Source organism: Coccinella septempunctata, chromosome 5 (assembly GCF_907165205.1).
Source record: "Coccinella septempunctata chromosome 5, icCocSept1.1, whole genome shotgun sequence".
Lineage (NCBI taxonomy): Eukaryota > Metazoa > Arthropoda > Insecta > Coleoptera > Coccinellidae > Coccinella > Coccinella septempunctata.
The window spans coordinates 24,787,242-24,811,475 of record NC_058193.1 but is presented as its reverse complement, the minus strand read 5'-3'; the positions used below and the strand labels follow the sequence as shown (position 1 = coordinate 24,811,475).

Below are 24,234 nucleotides of genomic sequence, written 5' to 3'. Positions count from 1 at the left end.
AAATGAATTGAGCTATCACCATGTGTCGGTTTCTGGGACAACCTGTATACACTATATACAGTGTGGTCCAACGAAAACTTCGATTTTCCAGCTTCAAAATGAAAATGAGGAAAATCGCTCGGACCCATGAATTTCTGATTCAAGGGGGAACAACTTTTCCGCTCTTTGCATCCCCGTAACTGCAACCCCCTAACGGAGGTGAGCACAAACCCTTGATTTTGAATAGGTATGAGGGGTATTGTGACCTCATATTGAAGATCTTATCGGTCACGCTCATCAGATTTTTGAAGCACCCTGTATTAAATGAACAATTTACAATTTTTTAATCATTTTGAATCATAAAACTTTTGCTAGAAACTGTGTTACCTACAGAGTGGTACGAAAAAAGTTGAAGAGATGGGTATTTATAATAGATCAAAACGTCCTAAATATTTATATTATCCGGATAACTTGTAGTCCCCGTACTACCTTTTGTATCCTTGGCATTCCTCGGCTGTAATTTAACCAAGAGCCAGCTCAACATTTAATCATTTTAATAATGAAGATAAATAAATAGGCATCATCATTATCATGGATTTATTCCGCTCTGAACAATAACACTTGAATTAAACAGTGTATAAATTCGTCTTGATAAATTTATCTCTCTTAGCCACAATTCAAACTTCTTCATTTTCTTCATGGGTTGACTCAGGTACACGAGATATTGTAGAAGCTCTAGCTCTAGCAGATAGAATCCTCGAACTAGATTTTCCTATTTGTAATCCTATTGGTGGTTCTTCCTCCTTGATCGAAAATGGACTTCCTAAGAGACAAAATCGCTTGAAAGAAATACCTACACTATTATATAATATTCAATAACTAGATTAACGACCCGTCGGTCGCAGAGAAGTCCGTTAAAATTTAATGCGGCTTTAAAATTTTATCCTCCAGAAATTACAGTTTTAACGTTTAAAAGGGCTTTGAATCTTAATGGACGTCTCTGCAACTGGACCTAAATCACAACAGTCATGAAGCAATTCATGTATTTCGCTATCTACATAGAATCATAACTCTCATGGAGATATATGGCTAAGGAAATACGTTTACAAACTCCTTCAGTTTATTTTTTAGTACCTACTTCCAATAATTATTGAATTATTAATGGGTGTTATTAGTGCAATTCTGACCTCTTTCTTCGGAGGTGTTGGGAGTTTCCATAATTATTTTCTTCGAAATCCTCTCCAGAACCAGAGTTAAGTGCTTATCCATTTTGCTTATATACTTAACTTCTTCAAAGGATGAACATTCAGCTCTTAATTTATCTTTTTCGGATTTCGCTAGAAAAGTTCGTAGTAAATATTGTAGATCACACTCAATAACATCTTCCCAATACTGAAAATGAAGAAATCAACATAAAACATTTTTGGGATTTTCATTCGACTGAAATTCATTCCAGTTTTAATGCATTATTATTCTGAATGAATTACTATACCTGATTCTCTATATCATGAACGAAGGGTTGAAAGATGGATTCAATGACACTTAACGATTTCTTATCAACATTCATGAGCCTCATCAAACATAGCACAGCATTCAGACAGCATTCAAGCTCAACTTGAACCCTTCTTAATTCTGAATTTTCCTTCAGAAACTTTTCAGTAGTCGTTGATATCTCTGTGAACGTATCATCTAGAAGAATTCCCAAATTTGTAAGTGGTATCGGGGTTTTGGCCTTCAATTTCGCCACTAATCGCTTTTCTATCAAACGATACTGGGAACTGAGGACGGATAATTGTTCCTAGAAACGAATATTTGTTTGTGGAAGTTATCATTGCGTTAATAAACAGTTGTTCGCAGAAAAATATATAAAGGGTGCAGCCCGTTTCAATAATTTAATTGTGCCTTCTCTATTATCGGCGGTCATCGTCGATAAGCTCTAATACTGAACAAAGCGGATGCGAATTCATCATTTTAGGCCATATTACATGATGTTCATTAATTTCATAAGCCATCAAACGCATAGTTTCGACTTTGTTCATCTCTAAGTGCTAGAATGCTATTGAAATACCTAGTAGGTAGGTACTTGCTGATTGAAGAGACCCTTGCGATTATCTGAAAATCATGTGAGATATCCTCTATAAGTCTATACTAAAGATTATAGAGATAATCTTTGCTCTATACAGGGCATCAAAGAGTAGATGGAATAAACTGATAGACAGACAACGACCGCATAGAAATTCATGGCATTAACGGAATGAAATAGCCCGCTACCTCCCCAAACCAAAATTGTTTTGAATATGTCGGGACTGATTTTTTTTCTGGATAGTGGCAATAATTTTTTCCCTCGCGTCAATATTTAACATCCAATTCACTTATTCTACCTATATCTTATCCAGCTTTAATACTTAGTTTATTCATTGACTTACGCTGTAACGATACTTGATTGTTTCATATAAAAATCAAGCCTCGTTTTAAATATTAAATGTCCCTGTTTCCCTGAGTTTTCTAGTTGAAGCAATGCAATACCGTCTGATGGAGATTTCAGTTTTTATATAGATATTCCGTTTCACTTTTCAGAATCCTGATTAATAAATTCAAATTCCGTAAAATTAAAATTTCCATCAGTAATCCGCCGTAATAATCCAAAACAAATAAAAAGTGTCTTTCTGCATTCGGCGTTGTTTTTCCGTCCACAATTCAGCATAAAAATAACGTGGATTGCAGATAACGAAGTTTCTTTTACCGATAAGGAGATAACCACCACCGAGAATTTTTCTTCTGGGGGGAATATTCGAGAATACCGAATTTTTGGATGCAATTTTAATCACATGACCGTCCACATGTTGGAAAGTTGATAAATAGGGCCGCAACACCAGACGAACGTCATTCATTATTCTTGATTCATGATTGATTGTGCGACAGTTATTCATCATTCGGCAATTCATCAATATCAAAGTATCAAGTTTTTTTCTTGATATCGCATACTTCGTGATTCAAAATTGCATTCTTTTATTTGTTTAATTGTGTTAATCCTTATTGTTAATCCGCCTGTTTAACGCAGACTTCTGTCGCCTGGTTCTTTGGTGAACCACGACCAATCGACAGAAGTCTCGAAGTCGTTCCGCTGGTAATGCTTGGCGTGTACACCCAAGGTTGCCACGGAAAGACCACAGTAGCCTATCCCATCCTACCCCTGTCGTGTTCCATTTTCGTTTTCCCGTTTACCGCAGACTTCTGTCGCCTGGCTCTCTGCTGAACCAAGACCAACCGACGGAAGTCTCGAAGTCGTTCCGCTGGTAATGCTTGGCGGATACACCCAAGGTTGCCACGGGAAGATCACAGTAACCTATCCCGTCCTACCCGGTTTAGATTTCCTGTTTACCGCAGACTTCTGTCGCCTGGCTCTCTGGTGACGGAAAGCAATCGGCAGAGGTCTCGAAGTCTTTCTGCTGGTATTGCTTGGCGTGCAATGTTTGGTCACTACTATTTGTCTGAATGATTAAATATAACTTTTTTATAGTTACCTCAATGACATATTTCAATATCACACATGTGAAAATAAGTAAAGTTCATTTATTTTTTGTGCAGCTTCAAAACATCTGGCAAGAGTTTTGGCCAATGGAAAATGTCTGTCACTTGTAATATAACTTCAAAATAATATTCTTTAAAACATATATAAAAATCAGCCATGTGAAAATAAGTTAAAGTAACACTTATTTTTAGTTACTTTTGCCACCTGGTATAAGCCCAGGTGTCACTTGGCAAGCTCCACAAGTTCTCAATTATTCAAAGCACATGAGACACTACTGAGATCCTAAAGCTCTGGGATCTTACTCTATTATCTTTCTTTATCGGAGGCATATACGGGTATTATAGGAAGCTTCATTACACGTGATCTGCTCTCGCTAGTCTCGCTAGTTTCATTGGCAGACACTGTAAAGGAGTCTACAGAATTACAGATTACTCTGACCACGTCATAAAATGCGCATGATTCAAAAATCTCACATACGCTTCCTCACAAAACCCTATGTTAGATTTTTGAATCATGCTCATTATGACGTGGTCCCACGGCACGTCAGAGTTATCTGTAGGCACCCACTGAAATCAAGGAGTTGAGTTCAATGGTAGGGACCTTATCTCTGATCAGTGCCAAGTGACATGTCCGGTCTTTGCGAAAGGCATGATGAAAATAAAATAACAGTTTATCTCTAACTCACCTGCAGTCGAACAACTTCTGTGCGAACTTGGAAATGCCTGTGCACGCATGAGATCAGCGGCGAAATGGGCAATGACCCGCTAAAATTGATAGAAAAACCTTCATCGTCCTGGAAGTATCTCCCCAAACGATACACCATTTGCTCCACCATCAGATTCAAAGAGACGAGGGAATCGGATTGAATGCGATACCTTTGTGAGGATTTCGCTAATAGGACCGAGGCCGTTTTGCCACATTCCGTTACGTTGGCGAAGCCGGCTGCGTTTCCAGCAGCTTCCACCGGATTATCTTGCATCAAGTCTGAAATTGAATGGTGCAGGTGACTGGAAAAATGTTAATAGGTAATCTTCGACTTGGGCCCGTGATCTGCGAACTTTGTAATTGGGTGTCGGTTATACCCTTGACCTTAGTCGGCGCCGGTTTTGAAGTTTAAAGTTTTTTAACGAATATACCTTATAGGTACAGGAATAAATTGAAGGTTATCCGTATTGAAGACCCTTTTCGTTCACTTTTTCAATTACAATTATTAAAGTCTTAATGTTAACAGTTCCACAATTTTTTACAGGGTATTCCATAACGACGTATGGGTCTTTTTTATATATTCCGGATGTTTCATGAAAATACTTGTTTTTCAAATGTAAGTATAAGATGCTCGTGAGGCTCAATGGACAAGGAATATTATATACCGCGACACTCGTTGTTCTTTGATGTTCCTTTAGATTTATTACATGAAGAAGTCATTACAACGGTAAGAAAACCTCATATAGGCTGCTCTATAACGGCATATACACGTTATCTTTCAAAAAATTATAATAAATGTATTTCATGAAAAAAAAAATTTATATTGAATTTTGGACTCATAGTCGTAGACAGGTAGGGGTAAGGTTGGGAACCCCCCCCTATCGCCTAAAGTTTTTAGTAAGTAATCGTAAAACAATATGGAGCTCCCCATGCCTGTCCAAAAAAACTGGCTACGCCAATGTAAGGATTTATTGTGTACACAAAATGTTCTTGTATAGTATATATTTCCGTTTTTCTCAAGAGGAAGTCATAAACACATTGAGAACCAGATTGTTTGTAATTATCTCTTCGTCTTCCCAGCAAACACTGAAATGCAGCCACTGTACAAATACTGTACAGCGTTTGCTGCATATGAATGCAGTGACTGTAATGCAGTAACTGCACCAAAACGGACCGTATATGTCCCGCTGAACTGCACAGTTACTGTACAGTACAAACTGCATTCCACATACAGTCACAGAGTACAGCGTAGCTGCACTTCAAATACAGCAATGGTTTTGGTTTTGCAATCACTGTACAGCAAGTTGCACTTCAAATGCAGCAGTCAAGTGCAAAAACTGGACAGCAAGCTCTACTTTAAATGCAGTAGTCACTGTGCAAAAACTGCTCAGCAAGCTGCACTCTAAATGCAGCAGTCACTGTACAAAAAATGTACAGCACGCTGTATTTTAAATGAATATTTAAAAGTTATATTTTAAATGAATTCATTGAAGAAATCATAAGATACATAATATTGCTTATCTTTTTCAATCCTATCCTGTACCCTGTACCTACATAAAGAAAACTAGTTTTTTATAAAACATTCTATACTATACCATATACAGGGTGTTTCCTAATTTATTTTCAATATTTATGGGGGGGATTTTTGTAAAATGGTTTATTTTGAACGTACGTTCAAGAATACACACATTACCTGAAAACAGAACCGACAGTGGAACTAAATCCCTGTTGACGTTCAGATTGACCTTTACTTCATTATCTTTTTCTGGGGGACTAAATTTAACGACCAATCCTAAAGGTATCTCAGTAGTTTTCCGGACATTTCTAGGAGTTCCACTGTCTGAAATGAAACTAGCAACAACTTCACAATTCAAGTTCGGTATTTCTAGTTCTTCGTCGAGGAAAATATCGCAGGTAAATTGGAGTTTTTCTTTGACGTCGGTCTTGAAGAACGTCGCTGGGATACATTTCAAAGGTCTACGCACCAAGATCGTCAATTGAAGTTCTTCGATACGATTGTGGGCCATAATATCAATAGTCAATTGGCACATTTGGTTGTTCAGTGCCATGCTCAAGTTATGCTCATGGATGCCAGTTTTTAATTCAGGATCTATCATAAGATTTATAGTGAACTGTTTGTTTACGTAGTCGCTGCTTAATTTTACCTCTGAAAACAACTTTTTACAATCAACCAGCAAGTTATTTGACGTGTTGAACTTTCTTCCTATCCTTCAGAACTCACCGTCGTTACTCAAATCTTTTATCACCTTGTTGAGTGTAGCCAATTCTTCTTCAGCTTTTTCGAAATCTAATTCTTGATAATTCAAAGGGGGCGCCACAAACAGACTTGGTTCTGTACCCAAATAACTGCATTCCAGTCTTCCATCGTCTGATAATAACACTAAACATCCCTTCAAATTCCACAAATTTGCTCTTTTCACATTTATCGGTAAAAAATGGAGCTGAGCAGACCATTTTAGCGTTGTATTTTGATATATTAGAACAGTATTAGTTTCCGATATCACAATGGTCATGATATTATTATCTGAAATTAAAATTACTCAACTCGTGGTATTATTGAAGCATACATGCACCAAAGAACCCAATCCATGCATGGATGTAAGATGACAGTTTTGTCTACATCGTCTCTCAACAACATAAAATTCCATATAATATGCTATGTTACATACCCAATACGTAGGATACAAAACATAAAGGGGAAAAGTCAAATCGCTTCATATATTTCAGTTTTCCTGCTTCACTCAGGCAATATAAGTTCTGCTCCCCTAGAACCATTACAACGAACTCCTTTGTTGGTAACTGCTCAACAGACATTTCTAGAACGGGCTCATTCATTTGAAAATCCCAATCGGAAAGGATAGAGGTGCTTGTTGAAGTAGGTTCTTCATCAGGTGTTCTATGACCAGCATCATATAAGTTTTTATACCTGAAAGGCAATCCTATAATAATAATGGAAGAATTGTAAATTATTAATTGGAGATTCTAATTAGAATTTCTAGTAGATAGGATTGAAATTGGAAATATGGCATTTTCAAACAGATATACATATACAGATGTACATACACACTGAATTAAAAAGTAATAACGCAAAAAATTCATATCTTCGGTATTAACTATTTTCTAGAAAAATGCTCGATCCACTTTCCTTTTTATTATGCATTTAATGCATGGATGCCAGCTTCACATAGCTGAAGAGTTACTCTTTACGAATATGTATCTCATTTCCATCTACGGTTACTTTTATTGAGAGATAAGCGACTCGAAAGCTGACCTTCGAAGAATCCTGAAAAAGCTGGGTTCAGTTAAAAATTCGTAAAGACCGAACGGTTGTGTCGAGATAGATGAAATTCTCAGATTCATTACTAGAAGAGTTGCTCTTTCGCAGAATATGTATTATATTTTCATCTACGGTTACTTTTATTAAGAGATAAACGACTCAAAAGCTGACCTTCGAAAAATTCTGAAAAACATGGGTTCAGTTAAAAATTCGTCAAGACCGAACGGTTGCGCCGAGATGGGTGAAATTGTCAGATTTATTACTGAAAGAATTGTTCTTTCAGAATATGTATCACATTTCCATCTACGGTTACTTTTATTGAGAGATAAACGATAAACGACTCGAAAGCTGACCTTCGAAAAATCCTGAAAAACATGGGTTCAGTTAAAAATTCGTCAAGACCGAACAGTTGCGTCGATATGGATGAAATTTTCAGATTTATTACTAGCAGAAATGCTCATTCAGAATATGTATCACATTTCCATTAACGGCTACTTTTATTCAGAGATAAACGACTCGAAACCTGACCTTCGAAAAATCCTAAAAAAGATATGGGTTCAGTTAAAACTTTTTCAAGACCGAACGGTTGTGCCTAGATGGGGTCAGTTAAAGCTTCCTCAAGATCGAACGGTTGTGTCGAGATGGATGAAATTCTCAGATTTATTACTAGAATAGTTGCTCTTTCAGAATATGTATCACATTTCCATCTCCGGTTACTTTTATTGAGAGATAAACGACTCGAAAGCTGACCTTCGAAAAATCCTTAAAAAATGAAATTCCAGTTTGCATACAAATATCAACCGTATAATTAGAGGAAGATTGTTACAAATATCCCATCAATGACCAAATCATCCTCAGGAACATAAAGTTTCATTCATTTCTTGCGCAAAAAGTTGCCATTAGAGAGTATGCATGAAAAATCACGCATGAAAAGTGGCGTAATTTAAAATATAAACTGATATATTGGAGTATATTTTTTAGGAAATTATATATTTATTATATGGGCATCGAAAATAAGAATTTTCTGCGTTACTCAATATTATTCATTCCTGAATGCATGTATGGCGCGGGAGCCCAATTAGGTATTTTTCCTCTTCTGGATCTCTATATTGGTCCCGCATCCGGCACCCAGCTCTATGGAAATTGCAAAAAAAAGCAGTTGAATTTCCATGGAAAACTCATCATTTGATAACTTTGAGCATCAAAGATCCTGTTCAAATAATTATTTACATTTCAACTCACTTGAAGCACTGAATGTACCAATTAGAACCAGATGTGATGAAACTATCTGTTTTCTTCAGATACACCAGAGGCCCAGGTAGGAGGAAAACACTTATGAAGCAGCAAAACCCATAAGACTCTTGTTCAAATATTGTAAGAAGTCCATCCAAAGATTGTACACATATGAAATCGCGGTTTAGCGTTCCACCAAAGTGACCTAAAGTGAAATTTGCAGCAGATCTCTTCAAAGCATGTGCATACATTAGTTTGAGAACATATTGTATACCTGAAAATTCAGATTTCAGTGAAAAATTGACGCAAATCTTAATATTTTTACCATGATCAGCAAGACCTTCTTTCACCACTAGGGAATATACAGAAATCAACTTTGATTGTAATATTGCAAGGTGATTCAGACCAGAACCCCTAGAAGAAAATTCAAAAATTCTTTCAACCAAAATTCCATAGTAATTACCCTTGTTTATAGATTATACTTATATTAACTATGATATTACTGCATGGAAGTACAATTCAATAACTTTTTGTAGCAACTCACGAAACTAGTCTCCCAACACCAAGCTGTAAAATTGGATTATCAAATAATTTTTCCAAGATTAAATCAGAAGCTTTGAATCCTGTCTGCAGGATACCCTCATTAATATCCAACATAGGTTGAAATATTCGCAAAACCCCATGATGACTACCAATTATAATAAAATCAGCATCACTGTTCAATGGACTAACTATCATTGAATTCTGATCAAAGGTTTCGTCATTTTCACAATACACAGACCACACATTCTTGGTTTTGAAAAGGGACATGATTAATAAGAAATAAACCAAACAAATAAAGGTTATGTTTTAATTGATTTTTCGTTGGTTACAATATTTCAACTTCAATACAAACAAAAGGAAATGAATTATTCAAATTCAAAACTAAATATCAACATATGATAAAATTCTCTGTCAATTAAACAATATCACATATCTTTTGCTAATGGAAGAAATAATTTTCACAACAATATTGATTTTTGTTGTAAAACAATAAACCGAACAATGGAATGCAAATGGAATAATGTCTAGAATTAACAAATCCAGTTGAAATTCCCAACAACTTCTTACATATCAATTGAAAGAATAATAAACTAAAATGTCAAATTAGGAATAATTCAAGAAAAACTTAAACAAGTCATATCAGTGAAGTTTGACTAATATAAAATATATTTTAAACTAAAAACATAAATAACAGATTAAATCTCGATTTAGACAACAAACATTATATGTATGTAATAACACAAATAAATAACAGATAGAAAATTCTCTTATATTCAAGTATGACTCTATTATTACAGGTAGTAAAAATGCAGTCTATTGTCATCTCAAGTTTCTTCTGTTTTCATAATACTTTTCTGGAAAAAAAAAGTAGATAAGGGAATGTTCGCTTTCAATTTTGTATGTAAAGCCTTGATTTTCTTTTTAATTGAAGTAAAAGGAAGTCTTGATGTCACTACGTCTCTTTTTTTACCAATTTAGTTGGTTTTTTATGAGAAAAAAAAAGTTGAACTTCAGTGTCTATAAAACTTGTTTTCACAATCAGTTTTCGACGGCTTTTCAAAATATTTCGATAAAAATAGCGGCGGGGTGACATCGGTGATTCAATTTTTTATATGTATATTGCAAAAATTTTTATGCTGATATATACCAATATTACACTGAAATTACACTGAAATAAATGATAATTATTAAATATTCCTATATTACCTCTCACATGGTAATTTCAATTTTTCAACTGTATCAGTTCGTAATTCAGGCTCCCCTTAAGAATAATAAGTGGATCAGAAGATTGGTAGATTTAGTACCCAAACTTTGACCCAGAGGATTTACGAGCACTTTAGAGGACCTAGGTCTTCTGATATTTTTCATTAATTTTTTCCCGAAAAGAATTGTGATGGCACTTGTTTGCGAGATTATATCTTCATATAAATATAATCAAAAATAGTTTGTAACTACCTTTTTGACTGTGGAGTTCATATTATTAGGCGGCAAAATTGTATCACTACTAATGGGTGGGTCAAATATAATATTTGCACTTGTCAACTTCATGCATTCTTCTAATGTTTTTATGAAAGTATCACAAGTTGCTCCCAACATTTTTGTCGCTTCATCCATTTGCTGAAATAATTTACAAGATAAATGTGACATGAATCTTACTTTGAATATTGCTCACCTGGAACTCCAATGGATCTTCACTTTTTGAGGCTGTTTTTATTAAATGGACTTGTTGCATGAGCAAATCACAGTATAAACGTAGTTCAGACTTTTTTGTTTTGAGAGCATCAGGATTAACTTCAACTAAAACAAAATGAATACTTTCTCAAGCTTCCCTTTCGCTGTATGAAATATTGGATTGATAAAAAATCTATCTTATGAACTGATAACTGAACCGCAATATAATATTTATGTGTGAATATCAATATTCTATAAAAATTTAATATTATTACCTACCTATATCTTTTCTGTTCCTAACACAGGCCTTAGAACTACCTAAAGAAACAAGCCATTGTTGTCTTTCTTGTGATGTGGCAGCCCTTAAATACATATGCTGCTCACCAGGTATAACCAAATCCATTCTTGTATTATCTAATTGACTCACTGAAAATACGTCAAAATTAATACTTTAATACTTGAAGAATTGAAAACGAAAAGAACAGTATGAAAACGCTTAAACAATCGAATCATGTACCATTTATTTCACAAGCCTGAACTTTCATTGAGCCCTTGCATCCTTGCGAAACTTCGTCCTGGGACTTATAGTAACTTAAAATTCCATCTTTGAGTACAAACCACCTTGTCTGCCAACCTATGGGATGATAAAAAAGAACAAAATCAAAGTTAAAAACATTTCAGTTTAACAACCCACCGTTCCAATAATTCGTCCACTTCCATAAAGTACCTTCCATACTTCCCAAAACTATTTTCATGCCATTAAAATAGTATTTTTTACAATAATCATGCAATTTGAACACTGATGTGGATATTTATGAGATTCGTACACAACAGTTTTGACATACGTAAATAAAGCCATCTGACCTAATAGGTATAACAACTACAGTATAATTACAAATTTTTTTTCACATTAGTGAGTAACTTTTTTCTCCTATTTCCGAAATGTAGGTCTTTATTTTTTCACACACTTTTGAAAATCAACAGCTTCATCATCCTGTTATCTTTCATCATTATTTTCATTATCCATCTTAGGTATATTTTTTTTGGAGATGAGCAACCTGCTTATTGATGTGAAGTTCTGAAAACAACCATATTGTAACCGTAGAACATATCTGAATAAAATATTTTAAGATAAGATTAGATTAGATTAAATTGAAATTTTTGATATTCAGGAAGTTCCAAAGTAGTGTAGGTATTGCCATCAATGAAAACCGACTTGACTGTATACTAACCCAACTTTTTGAGATATCAAACACTGGATGTTTGCGATTTGTGTAAAGTTTTTTTAAACCCTTTCTTTAAGTTGAAGAAGTTTAAGAGAAAAACTGAAATCTACCAGTTTTTCTAATGGCTAAGCATCATCCAGATCTGATTTTTTGTCGAAAACAACCCGGCGTTGCTATTGGCAGGTTGTGCGAAAAATGTGATGGAAAATGCGTTATTTGCGATTCCTACGTGCGACCATGTACCTTGGTTCGGATTTGTGATGAGTGCAATTATGGATCTTATCAAGGCAGATGTGTAATATGCGGAGGACCAGGAGTTTCAGATGCCTACTATTGTAAGGAATGTACCATACAAGAAAAAGATAGAGATGGATGTCCTAAAATTGTCAACTTGGGAAGTTCCAAAACTGACTTGTTCTATGAAAGGAAGAAATATGGTTTCAAGAGAAGATAGCTTGGAGTTTCTTAAAATGATTACTTTTTCTTGGAGTTTATCTTCTATGGAATCAATACATATATGTTCATACAAAATGATTGACATCAAAATCTTAATTTCCAGTAGTTCAAAGTGCATTCATTTTCTATTGAATTACAGTTTCAATTTTCAAATAATCATGTTGATTACAATAAAATTAGCATCTGCCTCTATATAGGTCTCACTATTCCAAAAAAAATGAATGAATAAAGTACTGATAGACACTTCTCATCTTATTCAGTTATTTCAGTTCGATGGAGAGCTGTATTATCATAAAAATATTATAACATATGAATACCTTTTTTAATTTTTTTGATAAACTTATATCAAGAGTGGACATTAATTTAACCTCTTCACACAGCCTGTTATGAATGTGAGAAAGTTAAACTTAATCCTCATCTGAAAGATGTTAGAATATATATGAACCATCTTATAACAGAAAAAATTTATTAATCCATATAAGCACAAAATATTTGATTTGGGTATTTATTACTATTTTTTGTGAAACTTTCAAAAATGGAACACAGGTAGAGGTACATCCTGCAAATCAACTGGAGAAGGAATTGGTGGGCAATTTATATCAAAATTTGAAACTGGTAGTTCCATAAGATCATCCATTTCATCATCCTCAGGTATATATTTTGGAGATATACCTCCTGATACATAGTTACGTAGAAATTTCAATATATCAAGGCGTTTGGATGGAAAGATATCTGCATATTCATCTGGAACAGTCACAAGTTAATCAAATTTCAATGAAAATCAAATATGAATGTAGAATACCAATTAGTTAGTTAGGTTTTGAATTATATCTTACCTGTTAATTCTTTGTAAGAAGCAAAATCATCCATATAGATATCATTTGCTTCTTCCTTTTGTTGGAACTTCATTGCAGTTGCACATTTCACATTTTTGACAAAAGGTTGCTCCGCCTTTTTTTGCATCTGTACTTTACTATTGTATTTAGAGGTAGGTGAAACACTATTGACCGAACGATCTTTGAATGGGGTCCTAAGACTCAGTCCTCCCGATTTGGTTGCTCCAGGTTTTTTAAAACCTGTGTTGTCTGATGGATCTGGAAAAATCAAAATTGTACTTCTAGCAATCAAATGACAATGTACTCACTTTCATTCTGTACGAAAGGACGAATGGATTGTGTAGATAAAAACATTTTTTCTACTTTCAATTCAACTTTTTATTGCCACAGTTTTCGTTCATTCGAAATTCGAATACAAATAATTGTCAATGTCAAGTTGTCAAGTCAACGGAAAACAGCTGTCTGACCAAAGACCATATCATTTCTGTGGAACGTTAGTTTGTCATCAATATTTATCACTATTTTTTTTTCGAAAAACTACTAACATTGGTCACACATGTTTCAGAGTATCCTGGATTACTTTTCTCATATGAAATATGATCCAGAAGAAAAAATTCACTGCTATTTAACTCTTTGGTTAAAAAAAGCACAGAATTTGATTTTTAAGTGTTAACCCCACTTAAAAATGTCAAAATCTACCTTAAACAAAATAAATTATTTATTCAATTTTGGATCCTCTATTCCTCAATATGATTTAGGAAGCCGAAGAATTATGGCAGAGACAGACTGTCTGTGATAATGGGTTTGAAAAAATTTTTTTGGTGATGTTTTTGTCAATAGAAAGCATATTGTCTCTCTTTGCCTTGGCCCTTGTAGAAATAAATACAGGTATGTAGGTGAATCCGACCTGTTTTGATATTTCATGGGATTCTTTTGTGGAAGATGTGAATGAATTCTGAAAAAAATTTGCATTAGCTAATTGGTAAATGACAAATATTTCCTTTAAAAAATGAAGTAATCTAGTGTGTATTGTATTGTCAATTTCATTTTTTTATGACATGTTATTTTATAATGATAGCAGAGTTCCTTTTTGCAACATACTTATATATTTTTAGTTATATGTACACATATTACTTGGCTACATTTTCATATAGTCACCCTCATTGATTTAAAACAGAATGAGCGTCATATTCCCTCATATCTTTCGCACAGAACATAGTGAAACTCATACAACAAACGCTGAGTACGGAGATTTTTTCGTTTCAAGGCAAAGAGGCAAAATATCTGTTGGTCCAGTTCTAGCCACAGTGATGAAATGTGTTGATTCTCATGTTAAAAATTACCTCAAAGACCTTAAAGAAGCCGTTTCAATAAAATCTGTTTCGGGTGATATGAAATATCGAAATGACTTAATTAGTATGATCAAATGGACTGAGAAATGGATGAAAAGGCTAGAGTTCAAATATGAATGTTTTTATGTTGGTACTCATACGCTAAGCGGACAAAAAGTGAAAATACCACCTGTTATTTTAGCAAGTTATGGTCATGATTCCAAGAAGAGAACAGTAAGGATATCTGCTTGTTTGTCACAATTTGTTCTTGCTGTTCATTTTGTGTATGCTTTTAATGATAGAGATGATTCCCTTCAAGGTTTGTGTGTATGGCTATCTTGATGTAAAACTGCCAAATCCAGAGGAATGGAAAACGGATCCCTTCACTCTAACTCAAGTAGATAAGAGATTCTACGGAGCTGGAACATCTTCTGGAAAAGGCATTCTTCTTTGTTGGTTCCACATAATTGAGGCTTTCAAAAAAACTCATACTCCACTGCCTGTTAACATAAAATTCGTGATTGAATCTATGAATAACCAAAACAGCATGGGACTTCAAGAATTCTTGCAAACAAAAAAATTAGATTTTTTCTCTAATATAAATTGCATAGTCAGTTGTGATGGCGAATGGATAGGAGAAAAGTATCCTTGTATAATCTATGGAACAGTAGGTTTGTGAAATTATATAGAACATCACCTTTTTCTGTTGAGGTCTAAAGCCCTTTGATAATATTTCTGCAGGTCACTTGGTATTTGATATATATGCTGAACAGAAAGATGCTTCAGACATTAAATCTGATATGAAAACTCTTATGGAAAAAATATTTGATCCAGTTAATGAGCGTATTCTCATTCCCACCTTCAATGATTTTGTCAAACAAATAACACCAGATGAGGAAGGTGTTTATGAAGCTATTCAGGAATTTGATATAGAGAAAATTAGGTATGGTAGTATAAAGACAAGTGCAGCCACACAATCTATAATTACAACTCCAGCGATCCTTGCCTTGTTCTTCACCCAAGCTGCTCACTACTCAGAATTTCTTCTTCAAAATCTCTTATTATACATATATCTTGTTGCAATTGTCTCTGAATGATTTTTCCATTTCTGTTTTCTTCATTATTGTTTTTGAACAGTTCATCTGTGCAATTGTTACTTTCCCTTTTTTATACATATCAAGTCAACATTCACATGTTTCCATTGATAATATTCTTTTCTGTTTTTCCTTCAATTGGTTCTAAAGCTTGGAACTCTCTTCTTCAAATCAATGTCATAATAGGCTTGTACAAAATTAAAAAAAATTTTTATTCCAAGGCCTTCCCTCCCAGCCAATAAACAAAAATGGGATAAAGTAAAACTTTTGATGCATTTTTGGCGACTTCCTAACATGCACATAAGTGAGGACATGGAATGTGAAAATTCAAAGCAAATGCTTAAGCGGCAAGTTATTATCAAATTAGTTCAGAGGCAAGTGATGGACAAAGCTCAAGCACTCTTCACCTCTTTTGTGGAAAATCAAATATCTGAACTTGGTATCAAAAGTACAATCACTTGCAAGGTGGTAAGCGCCATTCGGCATTGGGCAGAGAACATAAGATCCTGGAATTACGAAGCTGCTAGGAGGGCTACCATCCAAGTGAGAACCTGCTTGAATATATGGGTCCTCTAGAAACCTCTCAGAAGCTGATAATAGTTTGTGTGAATTGAAATATGAGTTTTTGGTCTTTTCCAAGCTTATTGTTTGTTTGCACAAAGACCACCCAAATGAGGCTGAAAGGTTTCTCTGGACTATTTTATATGCTCAAATAGAAAGCTGAACGTTCAGAATTACTTTGTAATAATGAGCTTCCTTAAATATAGTTGAATATCTTTATTTGTCAGACATATAAGGAAGAACCTTCCTTCATAAGAGAAGACCGTCCCATGACTTCGATCAGCACATTAGATGGTACTTTGGAGAAGAATATTTTGGTGTTGCCTCTTGTTGGAAATGGCTCCAATACAGGAGAAGCAAATGAAAATATTTCATACAGAAATTATTTCGAAGGAACAAAATTGTTAGCTGCATATTTGATACAATTAGCTGAGGTGGAGGATATTGAAAAACCAAATATTTGAAATTATGCAATTCACATTACATGTTTCAGCATTCATGAGTTTTCATTGCATTCCATTTAAAAATTATATATATCATTGGTATATTCTTTAGTGACTAGATACACATATATACTGAATTACAGGAAGAAATTATCTTAACAGTAATTAACTGGATCAATGGATAATGATCTTGAGGTTTTTTGTAATGATTCTTTTCATTCTAGCTCGGTGCATTTCCGAGAAGTTGTACTTTGTAGTATATAGTGTCACAGTATAGACACCATAGGTACCTAGACTGTCTATACTGTGGTGTTACAGTGAGTTGAAAATACTTGTATAAAGACACTATAGTGTTACAGTGTCTCTAACAACTGACAAGTCTAAGCCACGGTCTATGCTAACAAGAGTCACTGTATATAGTCATATAGTGTATATACAGCCGTCTATAAAGTCCTTAAAGACGGATGTGGTATATCCAAGCAGAGCCACCTTCCAATGAATTTTTGAACTGTTTATACATCAGATTTCGTGTCATCTCACAGTTATGTTCATAAAGCATCTATTGCTTGAAGTTAACGTCAACAGATGTCACCATCTGTCTGAAAATAAGGGTCACTAGTAAAGATATTGATGATAGGTGATACTGATATAGTCATACAGAGAACAGGGTGAGGAAGAGTAACGCAGAAAACCCATCTTTGCAGAAAAATTTTCGAAAAGGTCAATTTTTATTTTATATTAGGCAATTTTTCATGTTATTCTTCCTCTACGAGGAGAGAAGCAGGTAGGTAGTTGTTTTTTCATAACAACCCTAACTTTTTTATTTCATAAGACATTGAGCTTGAGAAGGACGAATTGTAATTTATTTTGTACCAACAAATTTTAGGAATATCTAACTTTCAACTCTTTATACAAGGAGAGCTTTCTGAAAAGCCCAAATAAGGCGGTGTTATCACATTTCAATTTTTTTTTAGTTCGTTCTTTATAAAATGGCATCTTTGGAAAGCTTGTTGTTTTACGAATCCAGTCAACAATCACAACCATATTTAGAGTGAGCCTTTGACTTGTACATTCATTTTCACAGTAGATTCTTGAGGTCAAAATAAACACTTTTCCTGTACCATTTTTCCGATTCGGTATAGAAAAAAAGATAAAGCCATTATAAGTTTATATATTGAGCTATGCCACCCCTAGAATAACGAAATTCCCATCAGAAAACAAGTTAAATCTATGACACTATACATCTGTGGATCTTTTGAACAGAGTTGCAATCAGCCCAATTTTTCGAATTTCCTAGAATTTTGTATCTTTGAATATAAAATTACTCGAAATCACCGCATTATATTGGAAAATATGAAGAACACTTATTTTCTGAAATGGTCATTATTTCAGCGTACAACTTACTTTCAAGAGGGATTGAAAGATGAAGAAGAAAATTGTGGAAAGAAAAAGTGTTTCTTTTGACGCCAGGAATCTTTTTTCAAAGTAGTTAGACTCACACTGTGTATAGGTAGATACGTTATATTTCAGCAATTTTTTTGATCGTTTGGTGATTTTCTCTAAATAAGTGTCGAGCTTCATTTAAGTATTTTGAAAAATTAGTTCAAAGAGGTTTTCGGTATGTGCACTTTGTCATGGCTCATTTACTTTGAGACGATGGTACCTGATAAAATTTTTCACCGAATGAAAGTCTACCATTACAGTTTTGTTCATGCACCACTTTCAACCCCCTCTCCAGAAAGGTACAAGAAGAATGTGTCAAGCGCATTGATTATTACATCCAGAATGATTGTGATAATTTTGAACATTTAATTTAACATATCTTGTAATGCACAATGATTCTCCGGGTGGTACTTAAATGCCGAAATAAATTTCCAAGGTCACTCCATTTTCTCAATTAAAGAGTTCGTAGGGGTTGAAAATTGTGCATGAATTAAACTGTACTGGTCGACTTTCATTCGGTGACAAATTTCATCAGGTACCCAGTGGCGGATTTACCATAGAGGCTGAGTAGGCTGAAGCCTAGGGCGGCAGATTTTAGGAGGCGGCAAATTTGGGGACAATTTTTTGTGAACCCATTATAGAAACTGAAATACTTGTATTTCAAAGCTATTTTAATACCTATCTACATCTGATTTTCCCGAAATATAAATAAACTGAACAAGTAGTGCATCATTATTTTACCCTGCATGGTTATTAATAATAATAATTATTATTATTATTTTCCTGTTTCCCTCTTATTTCGGCCGCATTGGACTCTTTACTGAAACTCCGTGAGGGTGAAAAATTTTTGGTGATTCTGAATCGTTGAGATGTGTTTCTTCGGTTTCTCGGAAAACACAATTCAAGAAATGTTTGTCCAAACTTCGATATAGCAGTTCGTACCTATGGCTCTATGTATACACCAACGACAAATGTTTCGGGTTAGAGAAGCTTTTTTTGCTTGAAAAAGATGAAAAGTTAGGTACCTACGAACCACATTAGGGCAAGAAAAGCTGAACGCTTTAGTTTTTTTGTGTATTGAGTCAGAACTAATGAACAAAATTTCATATGACGACATAGCAAAAAGATATTTTAACAGCGGGTTTCATAGAACTTTGATTTTGCGATCAACGATTTGACAGTCACTTGATTTCTAAAACGAAATCACTGAAACCTTTTCGTTTTTGAATATATTGAACAAGTAGCAATTGAGAATAATTTAATGGACCTATAAACGTCATAATTTGATGCGAGAATGATATTCTAAACGATCTTGACTGAATTATAACTTGAAAATAAAAACAAATTGACGTATTGGTTGATTCCCTGATCAAGCTTTATGAAACCCGAGGTGAGACTTTTATGACTCACCTTCCTATTTTATTGTCAGCGTCAGTTAGTTTGTGGCCATATAATACCTACATATAATAATATGAACATTTACAGAAAATTTAGGGGGCTTTAAAAAAATAGGGAAGGTCTTTCCTTTTTTGTACCCCTGCTTTGTTACAGCCCCCTAAAGATGGCGTCCGAAAAACAGTTTTCATATTTTTTTATTGAAAATCAATAAACTGATACGTATTAAATCAAGCAGACATTTTGTACGGTCGTGAAGGCATTACAAAAAATGTTAGGTTCTCTTTGTCTGTGATAGAAAGGGGTAGAAAAAGCCATCCCTGATCTTTGTTTAGCAAGAAACTTTTTCGATATTCATATTTTACAATGAAAAATTAATTTTGGATAACTAAATCTATTCTCAAAAATAAGGTCTCTTGTGATTTCTTGCTAAAATTCACGGTATAAAAAAATAATCATGATGATAGCGTCAGTCGTAGAGGCTGGAATCATTTCTGAACTAGAATTTATCTAGTAAGCGGATGTAATTTTGGTACGACTACTTTTGATTAACTTTGATTCAGTTACAATTATTTGTTGATTTGGCTATCATCTTGAGAATTTTGTCACATACTCATTAAAATGATTGTGTGCGCAAACGCAGAAATGTTCGATATGCACTTTGTTTAAGGTGTCCCTTTTTTTCTGAAAAACCGTGAAAATTCGCAAGATACTACAAAAGACCCTATTTGTTAAGGATGGATCAAGCTATCCAAAATCAATTTTTTCATTGTGAAATATGGAAAAAAGTTTCTTGCGGAACAATGTTTAGAGGTGTCTTTCAATAGCTAGCACTTTCAATCATAGAGGAACAGAACCGAAATCTTCCCCGCATAAAATATCTGCTTAATTTCATTCTTGTCAGTTTTTCGATTCTCAAGAAAAAAATCAAGAACTGCTTTTCGAGTGCCACCTTTAGAGAGCTGTAAAAATGTTACATTGAAGATCCTCCCTATTTTTTGACAAAGAATTTAATTTTTCGCAACTAATCCAATGCACCATGTATATATTATATTTGATGTTTGTTTTCTCTTTGCTACTTGTTTTTATAGTTGCTGAACTTTAATTCAGCATTTATGCTGAACTTAAACTAAATAATTATGGTAAGGGCGGCAAAATTTGAATAGCCTACAGGCGGCAAATATGTAAATCCGCCACTGCAGGTACCATCGTCTCAAAGTAAATGAGTCATGGCAAAGTGCACATTGAAAATCTTTTTGAACTAACAAATTTTTCCAAAAAAAATTTTTTTCTCGGAAATTTCCAATATCACTCCATTTTTTTCTCAATTAAAGAGTTCGTAGGGGTTGAAGATTGTGCATGAACAAAACTGTAATGGTCGACTTTCATTCGGTGACAAATTTCATCAGGTACCATCGTCTCAAAGTAAATGAGCCATGGCAAAGTGCACATATTGAAAACCTCTTCGGACTAACAAATTTTTCCAAAAAAAATTTTTTTCTCGGATATTTCCAATGTCACTCCATTTTTTTCTCAATTAAAGAGTTCGTAGGGGTTGAAGATTGTGCATGAACAAAACTGTAATGGTCGACTTTCATTCGGTGACAAATTTCATCAGGTACCATCGTCTCAAAGTAAATGAGCCATGGCAAAGTGCACATATTGAAAACCTCTTTGAACTAACAAGTTTTTCAAAAAAAAATATTTTTCTCGGAAATTTCTGCACGCCTGTAAAGAAGATACAAAGACCTTGCCAAAAAAGTACCACATGACCCACTTTCCCTATTCAAAAAATTTAGGGGGTTGATGGGGATGACACAGGGTACAACAACAATCCTTCAAAAATGCATAAAAATCTGGTGAAACAAAAATTGACCTGTTTCAGGATTTTGTTGCCAAATATTTTTTTTCTGAGAAAATAAATTTGTTCCATAATTTTGATGCGCACTGTATATGCTTATTTCAGTGGGCTATAAACTATAGGGTGTCTTTCTGGTGGACTCCCTGTATAGTCCTCGTAAGTCACAAGAATTGACTTAGTCTCCACTTCCAACGAAACACGTCAAGAGTTCGAACATATTCCTGTTCCAGCATAATTTTTCCTCGGCTTCTTCGAGTTCGAGTACCACAACCATGATCATAACCTTCAGGATTGATGGTCCGTATCCTCCCGCGGTCAGAAATCAATCTCCCACATTACATAATACGATATCGTTAAGGCAATTTACGCTGGTAAACTACAGGAAGAAGACTGGGTCTCCGTTAGAGTTTGACTGATGGAAGCTAAATGATTTGGGTGAAAGTTCACACCTAAGCGAGGTAATGAGACTCATTAGAACGTTATTGTTGCGGATTGTCTCCGGGGGCCATAGGGGGGAACCCTTCGGCCTTCGGAGCCCAAATTGATTTCGGATGATTAATGTTGATACTCTGACCCATCCGTCAAACTCTTAAGTCGGAACATTCACCAGTTTCAGAGGTGGCTCGTTTAAGATCGTTCAAGGTGGTGGAACAAACGATTATTATTTATTGGCGCCTGAAGAGATGTTGATGCTCAAAGGTTTGAAAGGCTTATTCGAATTTAATCGGATTCAAGCCCGATGTGCAAATGAAAAGGGTTATACCAAAAATGTAGATTTTCTCTTGAGGTATCTCATTCCAGGCAGCTTGTAGCTTATGTCAGTGTCGCTAGAGTATGTGGAGGATGGGGTAATCGGAGTAATCTTCTTCCTATAATATCCCATGGACGTGTTTGTTCTATTGAGGAAAGATCGGTAAAGCTAGGGGGCCAAGGCAAAAAATCAATTAGACTGTCTTCAGAATGAGCCAATTGACTGCATGTACAATAATTGTATCTACAGGACACCATTATTGCGTAGGTACTTAATTTTTGTAAGAACATACGATAACAAAATAAATCTTGTCTGTAGATTTGTTTGAAAAACTGAGCGTATCTTACCCTGACTTAAATCAATATATTCCTGGAACTACTTTCTGAGACATTCTTTAATATTAGATGTCCTGTTATCTATGTCACTCAGTACATATTCATACTTCGCTAAAATTAAAATACAAATTACATAATCCTATATCGCATGTATTCAAAATAAGAATCACGAAGAATTTTTTAATTCGTGTATTTGAAATGAAAAATTTAAGTAGGATCAGTATTTCAACTAAGTATTTTTATCCGTAACACATAACACAAAGTAGGTATGAAATACAGTCAAGTGTTAAATCATATCATTAGAAAAGAAAAGGTATTTTGAAGCCTGGAGTAAGTAGGTATTTGAAATACTAACTAAAAAACACTTCAGCGTCAGGCATTTCAAATACCATAGGTATGCAAATTACATTTGAAAGGATTTGAAAATTGAATAGTTTTCAAAACTCATTGCAAGCCTAAAGTTCAAGTTATGCTATTTAAAATAATGGACATATTGACATTTTTTGAAGGTCTTTTCCGAAAAATATTTCGGAACACAAGAAAAACGGAAGAAGACTTTTGGAATTAAAATGTCATTCATTCATCTCGAATGGTTTTCAGGATATGATCTCTAGTTAAAACCATTATAACTATAAAATTGGCTTAAAAGAGTACTATGGCACAACCATAAATTTTCGAAATCAGAATTTCATGTAGATTCAGAATATGCCATAAAAATTTGATATTCTCATGTGAAAAAACAGGGTGGTATCGAGTATCACCAGTTTTGGACCAAACTATTTAGCCAAAAATAATTTTAGCTTACGCGCACAGCCCTTTAATGTCTCTATGCAGGGTGAGTCTTTGACTCGTACAAATATTTGAACAGCAGATTCTTGAGATCAAAAGAAACACTTTTTTTCTTTACCATTTCTTCCTGGTCAACCCTGATAAAAATATATAGTCATTTTAAGTTTTTTCATGAGTCACCTCTAGAAAAACAAAATTTCCATTAGAATAACTAAGTATAGCTAAATCTGTGACACTACACATCTGTGGATTTTTTTAAATACAGTTTTACTCAGCCAAAGTACACAATTTTTGAATTTCGCAAAGGCTTTTCAATTTTTGGACTTCAAATTACTCGAAAACGGCGCATTATACGAGAAAATATGAAGAATACTTCAATTTTGGAAAACGTTCAAATGTCATTAAACTCATTATATAATAGCGTTCAATTTAGTGTCAAGCGTTGGGTTCTTTGAATTTTTGGTATTTTCATGTACGTAATGGTCATGAAAATGGAAACAAGGATGATATCTTGTGTTTGAAAAAAATTCATCAAATAAATGAAAAACTATATTCGCGAATTCATTTCATTCGATAAAACCGTTTGTGAGATAGATCTAAAAATAACATTTTTTTATGGTTCATCAACATCCTGTATCTTTTAAACCGAGCTGATTCGGAAAAAATGGTAAAGGAAAAAAGTGTTTCTTTTGACCTCAAGAATCTACGAGTCAAAGAGTCACCCTGTGAGTAGAGCAAAGTTTGGATCATTC

At 34.3% G+C, this 24,234-nt stretch overlaps 5 protein-coding genes across 6 annotated transcripts; 2 read left to right on the top strand and 3 right to left on the bottom strand.

Annotated features, from left to right (window-relative positions):
• Positions 1 to 592: 592 nt before the first annotated feature.
• Positions 593 to 9,584, bottom strand: LOC123314093 (protein PTHB1). Its single transcript, XM_044899208.1, has 10 exons — positions 9,292 to 9,584; positions 9,073 to 9,161; positions 8,757 to 9,021; positions 6,907 to 7,163; positions 6,459 to 6,761; positions 5,910 to 6,383; positions 4,197 to 4,528; positions 1,472 to 1,777; positions 1,167 to 1,371; positions 593 to 802 (listed from the first exon to the last, which is right to left on the bottom strand). The coding sequence occupies exons 1-10, from the start codon at positions 9,555 to 9,557 to the stop codon at positions 657 to 659; spliced, it is 2,643 nt and encodes an 880-aa protein (XP_044755143.1). The 5' UTR covers positions 9,558 to 9,584; the 3' UTR covers positions 593 to 656.
• LOC123313279 (pleckstrin homology domain-containing family A member 3-like) lies at positions 9,584 to 12,006 on the bottom strand. Its single transcript, XM_044898098.1, has 6 exons — positions 11,656 to 12,006; positions 11,479 to 11,595; positions 11,241 to 11,387; positions 10,963 to 11,087; positions 10,746 to 10,907; positions 9,584 to 10,144 (listed from the first exon to the last, which is right to left on the bottom strand). The coding sequence occupies exons 1-6, from the start codon at positions 11,714 to 11,716 to the stop codon at positions 10,115 to 10,117; spliced, it is 642 nt and encodes a 213-aa protein (XP_044754033.1). The 5' UTR covers positions 11,717 to 12,006; the 3' UTR covers positions 9,584 to 10,114.
• Positions 12,007 to 12,161: 155 nt separating this feature from the next.
• On the top strand, positions 12,162 to 12,886 carry LOC123313281 (PHD finger-like domain-containing protein 5A). Its single transcript, XM_044898101.1, has one exon. It carries the CDS (start codon positions 12,309 to 12,311, stop codon positions 12,639 to 12,641), a length of 333 nt encoding a protein of 110 aa, XP_044754036.1. The 5' UTR covers positions 12,162 to 12,308; the 3' UTR covers positions 12,642 to 12,886.
• A 206-nt stretch (positions 12,887 to 13,092) lies between these two features.
• On the bottom strand, positions 13,093 to 13,972 carry LOC123313280. Its single transcript, XM_044898100.1, has 3 exons — positions 13,788 to 13,972; positions 13,480 to 13,737; positions 13,093 to 13,387 (listed from the first exon to the last, which is right to left on the bottom strand). The coding sequence occupies exons 1-3, from the start codon at positions 13,831 to 13,833 to the stop codon at positions 13,173 to 13,175; spliced, it is 519 nt and encodes a 172-aa protein (XP_044754035.1). The 5' UTR covers positions 13,834 to 13,972; the 3' UTR covers positions 13,093 to 13,172.
• A 161-nt stretch (positions 13,973 to 14,133) lies between these two features.
• LOC123313278 (beta-Ala-His dipeptidase-like) lies at positions 14,134 to 16,962 on the top strand. Of its 2 annotated transcripts, XM_044898097.1 has the most exons (6): positions 14,134 to 14,367; positions 14,747 to 15,044; positions 15,130 to 15,481; positions 15,552 to 15,753; positions 16,126 to 16,447; positions 16,693 to 16,962. In XM_044898097.1, the coding sequence occupies exons 2-6, from the start codon at positions 14,790 to 14,792 to the stop codon at positions 16,927 to 16,929; spliced, it is 1,368 nt and encodes a 455-aa protein (XP_044754032.1). In that variant the 5' UTR covers positions 14,134 to 14,367; positions 14,747 to 14,789; the 3' UTR covers positions 16,930 to 16,962. The 2 variants fall into 2 exon arrangements, with proteins under 2 accessions (XP_044754032.1, XP_044754031.1); XM_044898096.1 differs by lacking the exon at positions 14,134 to 14,367 and having other exon boundaries at positions 14,420 to 15,044.
• The last annotated feature ends 7,272 nt before the right edge of the window (positions 16,963 to 24,234 follow it).